This window comes from Physeter macrocephalus, chromosome 4 (assembly GCF_002837175.3).
Source record: "Physeter macrocephalus isolate SW-GA chromosome 4, ASM283717v5, whole genome shotgun sequence".
NCBI classification, from domain to species: domain Eukaryota; kingdom Metazoa; phylum Chordata; class Mammalia; order Artiodactyla; family Physeteridae; genus Physeter; species Physeter macrocephalus.
The window spans coordinates 60,361,186-60,371,450 of record NC_041217.1 but is presented as its reverse complement, the minus strand read 5'-3'; the positions used below and the strand labels follow the sequence as shown (position 1 = coordinate 60,371,450).

Sequence of the window (10,265 nt, the reverse complement as noted above, 5' to 3'; positions counted from 1 at the left end):
ATGCTGGAGAGGGTGTGGAGAAAAGGGAACACTCTTGCACTGTTGGTGGGAATGTAAATTGATACAGCCACTATGGAGAACAGTATGGAGGTTCCTTAAAAAACTAAAAATAGAACTCCCATATGACCCAGCAATCCCACTACTGGGCGTATACCCTGAGAAAACCGTAATTCAAAAAGAGACATGTACCACAATGTTCATTGCTGCAGTATTTACAACAGCCAGGACATGGAAGCAACATAAGTGTCCATCAGCAGATGAATGGATAAAGAAGATGTGGCACCTATATACAATGGAATATTACTCAGCCATAAAAAGAAATGAAATTGAGTTATTTGTAGTGAGGTGGATGGACCTAGAGTCTGTCATATAGAGTGAAGTAAGTCAGAAAGAGAAATCAAATACCGTATGCTAACACATATATATGGAAGCTAAAAAAAAAAAAATTGGTCCTGACGAACCTAGGGGCAGGACAGGAATAAAGACGCAGATGTGAGGACACGGGGAGGGGGAAGGGTAAGCTGGGATGAAGTGAGAGAGTAGCATTGACATATATACACTACCAAATGTAAAATAGATAGCTAGTGGGAAGCAGCAGCATAGCACAGGAAGATCAGCTCGGTGCTTTGTGACCACCTAGAGGGGTGGGATAGGGAGGGTGGGAGAGAGACGCAAGAGGGAGGGGATATGGGGATATATGTATATGTATAGCTGATTCACTTTGTTATACAGCAGAAACTAACACAACATTGTAAAGCAATTATACTCCAATAAAGATGTTAAAAAAAAAATAGAGTTCTAACCAAATGTGTGTCCGAGCAAGTTCAGTTCTCATAAGACATGTCACTCCCCCCTCCATCTCCTGACTATAAAAGTATGTGACTGCACACTAACCAGCTGCATAGCTACCCTCTAGATATTTGTTCAAAGAAATAACCTTGAGGTCATGCTGCCCAGTGTTTACTTAAAAGCTTAGTTGGAAAAAAAAAATTATTAGTGGAGTGTCATTCCTTTGTATTTATGAGCTCCAAAATGGGGTGAATCATCCCAAAGCTTGCACAAAATGAAACGTTGGAATGTAGGCAGAAAACAAGAGGACTTCTATTAATACTTATTATTACTTTATCTTTTTAAAGTTTCCATTTTGTATATGTTTTACAATATAAAAATAAATTAGTACACATATATATGTGTAAATGGTCCCTTTATTACGATGGTTGGACTTAAGATTTTTCAACTTTACAAGATGGTTCAAAAGCAATACAAATTCAGTAGAAACTGTACTTTGAAGTTTGAATTTTGATCTTTTCCTGGGCTAGTGATATGTAGTACGATGCTCTCATGATGCTGAGCGGCAGCAACAAGCCACAACTCACAGTCAATCATGTGGTAAACAATCAGTACGTCCATTCTGCACCCATATAGCCATATATGGGTGCATATATATAGCCATATAGCCAAATTACATGAGATAGTCAACAATTTATTATAAAGTAGGCTTTGTGTTAGATGATTTTGCCCAACTGTAAGCTAATGTTAAGTGTCCTGAGCATGTTAAAGGTAGGCTAGGCTAAGCTATGATACTTCAGTAAGTTAGGTATATTAAATAAATTTTCAATTTATGATATTTTCAACCTTCAATGGATTTATTGGGATGTAACCCCATCATAAATCAAGGAAAATCTGTACACAACTAAATTCTATGGAGTCTATATGTGTTAATTTATATATATGTATATATATGGACTGTATATAGGAGATGTATGCTCAAAAAAATTTTTTTTTAACTGATGGGCAATGTGTTCAAAGAAGTTAGGAGACCTCAGCTCTAAAGAGTCCAAAGAGTCTCTAAAGAGTTATATCTCGGGAATCCCCTGGAGGTCCAGTGGTTGGGACGTGGTGCTTTCACTGCCATGGCCCGGGTTCAATCCCTGGTTGGGGAACTAAGATCCCACAAGCCGCGTGGTGCAGCAAAAAAAAAAAAAAAAAAAAAAAAAGAGATATCTCAATAGAACGGGGGGAAAAAATAGAATTAAATAAGAAATAAATAATAAAAATAAATAAAAACTATCCTTCAATTAAGTCAGCCCAGAAAACAGCTATCTGAGCCATATAATTTTTGCTTACCATAGCTTTGCTTATATTGAATTACATTTTGGCTTAAGTGGAAGAACCGTTGAAAAAATACTTCTATGAAACGGGTTGCAGTGTTTAGTTTGCTGTTGCTGAGAATATTCTCTACATTGCATGGCGTTCTCTCTGGGAAGGCTCATGGGAAAAGTTACTTTAAGGTCTTCATAACAGGAATATTTTCATTTTTCCTAGGTAAGAGAATTGGTTTTTCCTTTTTGTCTTACAGACCTAGAGAATATTTTTTAAAATAAAAACATACTAAATGAACCATTATTAGCAGTGTTCATAAGGGAATATCTTTATCAAAAAAATTCAAAATTAAATGCTAAGGGAATTGATGTTATACTAGATAGTTTAATACAACTTAGTTCAGAGAATATATTGTTTTATTTTATGTAAATAAAGCCAAATGGGAATCAAATAAATAACCAGTGTAGAAACCCACACAGTTATGTATTAACATGGTTATTTAGCGTCTCTGTTAGAACAATTTATTTTCTTCCTACAGAGATTATCTGAAGAATTTTAATGTCAGTCTAGGATAGACATCTAGATATCTTTATCATATTAAATATATCTGTATTATATACCATGTATAATACATCTCTCTATATAAATATATTCTTAAACATATTGTTAATGTATATTATGTTTAAATATATACACTAAATATGTAAATATACATATATTATTTTTTCCAGTTATAACCTCTGTTACGTTAAAATTAAGGAATAAGAACCAAAATGGAAAGTTGGGATTTCAAATACAATTGTAAGATATTGATGAAAAATAGAATATCTTTAAAGTAGTTAGCTCCAAGAAAGTTGAATTATTTAATATTTTTTGAGGGCCTGCTGTATATTAGATACTGTTTTGGCATTTGAGATATTTTAGTGAATAAAATTAAAATCCCTGGCCACAGAGATTTTGTATTCTCAGAAGAGATCATAAAAGTAATACAATCCTTGTTGTAGTTGTTAGTTTGACACTTAACATAACTTTTGCCCACTAACCTGATTTTAAACTAATTTTAAGAAATTAAGACTGTTCATGCCTCATCTAATTTGATTCATTAGATGTACTAAAGGAGAAGCAAGCCCTAAGAGAAGCTATAAATAGTTTGTTATATACACTCTGCTATATGTAAAATAGATAACCAACAAGGACCTACTGTATAGCACAGGGAACTATACTCAATATTTTGTAATAATCTTAAGCAAAAAGAATCTGAAAAAGAATATATATATATATTCAGTTTTATATATATATGAAACTGAATCATTTTGCTGTACACCTGAAACTGACACAACATTGTAAATCAACTGTACTTCAGTTTAAAAAAAAATAGTCTGTCATTTCCAAGTCATGTAATAACATTAATTTTGTCTATGAGAGAGTGTGAAATACATTTAAAGTGTGGTATGGCATAGCAGAAAGAGGACTAGGATCAGAGGCCTGTATTCTGGTCCTTGCTCTATCTGGAACTATCTGAATATGAGACAAATTACTTAACTTTTAAGTGCCTTTTCTTTTTCATGTATAAAAGTAGAAGAATTTGGATTTTCTTTTAAGTTTCTTTCCAGCTGTAATAGTCTACAATTTGGTGTTTCTGCTAGGACTTTTCTTAGTTTCAGAGGCTTCAAGAAACTCAGATTTCATCAGGGAAGACTATATAATTATTGTTAGATTAGGTTTTAGGGATCTAAGTTTTTATCCTTGTTGTGCTATGTATTTTATATAAGTAACTTTACCTCTCTGGGCCTCATTTACCTGGTTTATAAAATGAATGCCTGAACTATATGATTTCAACAGTCTTTCTAAATCTAGAAGTCATTGATTCTTTGTTACTGAAGAAATGTATAAATTTAAACTGTATCAACCCTAAAATGCATATTGGCTATCATAGGTAGTCACTTCACTTGTTATTTTTCTTTGGCATTTTCACCAAAGCCTGTTTTCAATCAACATTTTAAAAATCATTATACACCTATGACGTTCTGGGTGCTATTTGAGTGAGCTCTTTCCAAGGCCTTCCAAAAGATATAAAGACTGCTTGGCTCTAAAATGGTAGCCCCGTCATGTTCTCGGTATGAAATCAGAACTAGCTTTAGTACAAAAAAAAAAGAGTAATCTTTGACTGTCAGTATCTGTGTGAATTTGTACGTAGCTGGCTACATGATAGCAAACAGATGGACTTGCTTAATACAAGGAACGTTAGAGGAAAGTTGAGGGATGTTGAAAGCAGTAAACCGTGGAGAAATAGTATGAAAGGGATTCGGTGGAGTCGTGGACAGCATTCAGTAAGAACTTTATTTTCAACATTGAGAGCACCTCAATTCAATATTTGTGTATGTGTACGTTTGCATGTGTGTAAAAGTTACTTATTCTGTTGCAGGAAGGAAGCCTTTCCCTAGGAAAAGAATCATATGTACAATAAATGACACACTTTCTGGGTAAAATCTATAAAGTATTTCATTAGCAGTCATTCCTCTCAGGTAAGGAAATTAGGAAGTAAAATTCTGTCATTGTTTTATTAATAGGTTCATCAAAGTTCATCAAGGCAACTAGATTTGTTAATTTGCTTGAAAATGTAGGTCTCTTATGTCTCTTACATATTTGGTTGTGATATTCCCTTGCAGAATTTTTCAAATTCTTCCATGAAAGTTTGAACTTTAGAAAACATCAGTTTCACTTTAAAAATCAGAAAAACATATAACAACACAAAAGAAAATGACCATTATATTATTCTTTGTATTTTTTGTTATGCTTGAAAATAGTTCATAGTTTTACAGTCAATCCTTGTTGCTCATCTATTTTATGTATAGTAGTTTGTATCTGTTAATCCCATACTCCTAATTTGTCCCTCCCCGCCTTCCTCTCCCCTTTTGTAACCATATGTTTGTTTTGCTGTATAGTTCATAGTTATAAATAGTCAGCATTTGAGGCCTTTTCCAACTTCCAAGAGTGGACTTATAAGAAACAAGATGAAAATGTGTTAATTGTTAATTCTTTGTCTAAAGGAATGTATATTTATATCTGGTGGGGACACACTTCCCTTATCTTGGACTTCAAATTAAATTTCTTAAGAGCTGCTTTTTATTCAATATATTTTCAGCAATTTAAAATTTCTGCCTAAGCAAGTTTTTTCATTCATCATAATGAATGTTAACTACTCTATTTATACTTATGCTTACCTTGATTTTAAGATGTTGTAATCACTTCAGGTATCATGATTATTTAATGACTTCATTTTTTTAATGCTCTCCAGTGAGAATAGCTATGTCATTGTAGAACATAAACCTATTTTTCCCAGGTCTAGAAAGACAGTGTGACATTATATTCTCACTGTTTATGTGATACCTGTTTCCAAATATGTTTTTGTCAAAACTTTTTGTTTTAGGTAAATAACAAGGACCTACTGTACAGCACAGGGAACTATATTCAATACCTTGTAATAACCTGAAAATGGAAAAGAATCTGAAAAAGAATATAGTTATATATGTATAACTGAATCACTTTTCTGTACACCTGAAACTAACACATAATAAATCAACTATACTTAAATAAACAAATTTTTTAAACTTTACTTTTTTTTTTTTTTTTTTTTTTTTTGTGGTGTGCGGGCCTCCTTCTGCTGTGGCCTCTCCCGTTAAGGGGCACAGGCTCCGGACGCGCAGGCTCAGCGGCCATGGCTCGCGGGCCCAGCTGCTCCGCGGCACGTGGGATCCTCCCAGACCGGGGCGCCAACCCGGTTCCCCTGCATCGGCAGGCGGACGCGCAACCTCTGCGCCACCAGGGAAGCCCTAAACTTTACATTTTAAATGTCAAAATCAGTTGGGATGTTTCCTTATTACTATTTCCATTATTGACTGCTGTTTTCAAGAAGATAGCCTCTGTTCCTGAATTCATACACGTCTATATTTATTTGACTTCTTTACTTTTAAGGTAGAAAATGATTAGCTAAGATAAAATGGAAGGGTGAACTAAAATAAGTTTTCTTTAAAATTTTTTGTTAACCTATTATATGATCATGGGTATTACTAGCTATTTTTTCATTTTTTTAACAATGAAGAAAACACTGCTTGTTTGCACTTACAGATCTCCAACACTAATTATTTGTGTCAGGTGTCAGCATCCTCTGATATTTCAGAAAAATTAGAAATTTAGAATGTCTCATTAATATATATTTGCTACTGTTGTTTTTAAATTCAGTGCTTACCAGTTGTTAAACTAATTTAGGCTTTGTTTTATAGTTTAAAATTATGCACTAAATAAAATATTTAAACTTCTCTTTGGCCCACGTTCTAGCAACCATAATTTCATGTTCGAAGTTTTTGTTTGGTTCAGTTGTGTGGGAGAAGGGCAGTTTTTATTTTAAAATGATCACCTAGCTCAGGGCAGTTGAGTAAATTAGTTACCAGGCAAACATACTGAAAAGCTTGACTGTTCATTAACCCTGAAGGGTCAACCATTTCAGCTCCTAAAGAAACCAGAACCTTCGAGGCATTGCTCAGGAAACAGTTTTTGGGGTGGCAGAAGAGGAAGCATCAGTTTTGAAATATGAACAGAGGAGTCTGTTGGGAAATCCAAAGCCAGAGACGAAAACAATGTATTGGCTTACCATTGAGTGATGAAGCCAAGCTTCATGCGGGGATAAAAAATAAACTTGGTAATTGATACTGCATATGACCCTGAGACTTGGTATATGACAAAGAAAAATAAACCAGGTGTGATGATAGGAATCTCAGAAACTCAAACTAAATAAAATAACCAGAGTTTGAAAAGATTGACTTATAGGATTAGTGCATTATGGCATCAGACTCATGGGAAGAATTTTCAGGAGGCAAAAAGGGAAGTATCGTGGTCTAAGAGTAGAGTAGCTAATGAGTGAAAGTCTAGTACCAGTTCCCTGATGTAAAGGGAACCTGATGTCCCTGAAATCCCAGCCTTGAGGATGAAGCGGTGTCAAGACAAATCTGGGTCAAACCTAAAATTTGAGTATCTTTGATTAGCATCTCTCCTGGATATGGTTAATCCAATTCAATTCTGTTCAAAAATATTATTTGTCAAGAAAAACTAAGAAACAGGCTTTGATTTCTAGACCTTGCCTAATTAAAGTGACAGATGCGTAAATCAGTTTAATTGTTAAGTGCAGAAAACTAGAAGAATAGACAGGCTGCTTTGGGAGTTCAGAGAAGGAGCATTTAATCTAACCTGGAGATGTTAAAGAAGGCTTCCTTGAGGAGATGAGACCTTCAATGAGTTTTTGAAGGATATTAGGAGTTAGCCAGATGAAGACAAGGCCAAATAAGGGGACTAGTAGCTTGTGCTTAGGTCCTTTAAAGCCAGCACTGTGCTTAGGTCCTTTAAAGCCAGCACTGTGTTTTATTTACCAGTGCATCCCCAGAGCCTACGACACTGTAAAGCATGCAGTAATTATTATGGGTGAATGAATGAGTGGTCTTCTCTGCAACAAATTAAACCTACAACTATGACTGGATCTTAACTTAGCTATGTGCTTTTTCTTTTTTTTTAGCTCCATGCTTTTTCAATTTCACTATCTTGTGTTTTGTTCCTACATAATAGGTTTGAGTCAATTCTATCTTTTAAATGTTATTTATGTGTATGTGAACAGAAACATTCCTTGATTATTAATGACAGTGAATGCTCACCCACTGGGGGGAAATTGGATAAATCCATCTTTACCTGCTGGTGCTATTTGAGAAATATTACTGGGAGTAGATGAAGAGAAATAAATGTGTTACATTTGGAAGATGATGCCATTTTAGATGTGATTTTTTTTTTTTTTTGCGGTACGCGGGCCTCTCACTGCTGTGGCCTCTCCCGTTGCGGAGCACAGGCTCCGGACACGCAGGCTCAGCAGCCATGGCTCACGGGCCCAGCCGCTCCGCGGCATGTGGGATCTTCCCGGACCGGGGCATGAACCCGTGTCCCCTGCATCGGCAGGCGGATCCCCAACCACTGCGCCACCAGGGAAGCCCCTTAGATGTGATTTTTGTGATCCATAAAAACTATTTATTTTTACAAAGTAAAGTGGAATATTAAGGCAGAAATAATACAATTAGATTTATAATTATATAATTAGAATATAAATTATAACTAGATTTTTTTTAATTTCGAATTTGCTTAAAATCACTGTAGTCTTATGTGAAATTGATTAATTTTTGTGTTAAGAAATAAATGTCTTTTGTTGATCCAGTGTGTTGAGAGCATACATACCATATTAATTTGTATTGGATTTAGCTTTTAAATTACCATGGACAAAGTCTGTTTCTCTCCTGTCACTGTATCCCCTGGAAGGTTAAAAGAGACATATAATTTGGAAGAGTTACAGGTGGGCACAGTTATGTTATGTGGTTAAAGAGCACAAGTTTAAGAGTTAGAAGACTTAGGTTCTAGTTATAATTCTGGGCTTACTAGCCGCCTGACTTGAGTAGGTTATGGAACTTCGCTGAGCCTTATCAGTAAAATGAAGGATTTAGATTAGATGATCTCTGAGTTTCCTTCCAGCTCTGAAACATCATGCTTCTCAAATTCTAGGTTATCTAAGAAACCATAGTCGTTTTCAATACTGTCAACATTTATTGAACATTTTGCACAAGGCAGATGAGTACCAGGATAACTAAAACAAGGACCCTGCTCTTAAGGAGCTTACAAATCTAAGCTTTCCGCTTTCTCATGTACCCTTTAAAGTTAGGTTCATTAATTTTTTACTAGAATATATAGAATTTTTATAAGAAGTTTTACTAGAATACATGTGGTGACATGTCATTTATGATAATAAATATTAATAGAATTAGTGAATATATAAATATCTGGGACTTCCCTGGTGGCGCAGTGGTTGAGAATCTGCCTGCCATGCAGGGGACCTGGGTTCGATCCCTGGTCAAGGAAGCTCCCACATGCTGCAGAGCAACTAAGGCCGTGCACCACAACTACTGAGCCTGCGCTCTAGAGCCCGCGCGCCTCAACTACTGAGCCCACAAGCCGCAACTACTGAAGCCCACGTGCTCTAGGGCCCACGTGCCATAGCTACCGAGCCCGCGTGCTGCAGCTACTAAAGCCCGCGCACCTAGAGCCAGTGCTCCACAACAAGAGAAGCCACCTTAGTGAGAAGCCCACGCACCGCAATGAAGAGTAACCCCCCGGCTCGCTGCAAGTAGAGAAAGCTTGTGCGCAGCAATGAAGACCCACTGCAGCCAAAAACTAGTAAAAAATATCTACTGTGGCTCGTATCACAAAAATTCCATAATTTGTCATTTCCTCAACTTGAAGATTATCCTTAAGTGAAATAACCTTAAGTTCCATGTTCAAGGCAAAACGTTAGGAATGGTTTCCGAAACCATCTCCATTATACTTTAGCTAATTTTAGTAGTTCACAAAAATACAAATAATTGACAAGGAAATCAAAACAACTTGTATGAAAGATTGCTAGTGTGGTGACTCTCTAAATTTTAACTTAAATACAAAGTATGCAGAAAGCATAGTAAAGATTATTAGAAATAGACTGATAAACCTTTGAGTTTTTGAAATGTGGTGATGGCTATTAAAAGACATATTGAAAATAGTTGTTTTATTGCTAAATTTTTCATTTTTTTTTTTCAGGTCCCAAAACAGTATTTTTCTGGGCTCCAATTATGAAATGGGTAAGTCTTGAATTTTTGCAGAAACTACTGAAAAAGATATTCTTTAAAGGAGCTTATTAATTTGAAGTAACTTTTCTGAAGGATGTACTTTTAAATGTTCATGGTACGTCTTGAAGTAATTTTATACAAATGCTCTCAGATGTGTCATTTTTACTGCATAAAGCATACTACCTACTTTAGTTTTTCTGAACTCCTTAGATAGGTAAGAGCCCTTTGGGGAACGTACTGTTATCAAAAAGCTTATAATTATGGGCCCTAGGAACATGAAACTTCATTCTAAAATTTTGTGACTATGTAAAACATTAAATTAGTTAGAATAGCCCCAAATTAACTTTTGTTATTAATTTAGTATGAGAACTTCAGATACTAACACCAAAATAGAGGCAAGGAAAGTTATTCTCAAAAAGTAGAAGAGGGCTTCCCTGGTGGCGCAGTGGTTGAGAGTCCGCCTGCCGATGCAGGGGA

At 35.5% G+C, this 10,265-nt stretch overlaps 1 protein-coding gene across 2 annotated transcripts in view; it reads left to right on the top strand.

The window, feature by feature from the left end:
• MPC2 (mitochondrial pyruvate carrier 2) overlaps positions 1-10,265 on the top strand; it is a 24,424-nt gene that overhangs the window by 3,738 nt on the left and 10,421 nt on the right. The window contains exons 1-2 of one of the 2 annotated variants that reach the window (XM_028488677.1): positions 2,178-2,325; positions 9,760-9,800. In XM_028488677.1, coding sequence (XP_028344478.1) covers positions 2,193-2,325; positions 9,760-9,800 — 174 coding nt within the window. In that variant the 5' untranslated portion in view covers positions 2,178-2,192. Of the gene's footprint in view, positions 1-2,177; positions 2,326-9,759; positions 9,801-10,265 lie in introns of those variants that run through there. The other variant, XM_007121638.4, reaches the window with a different exon arrangement.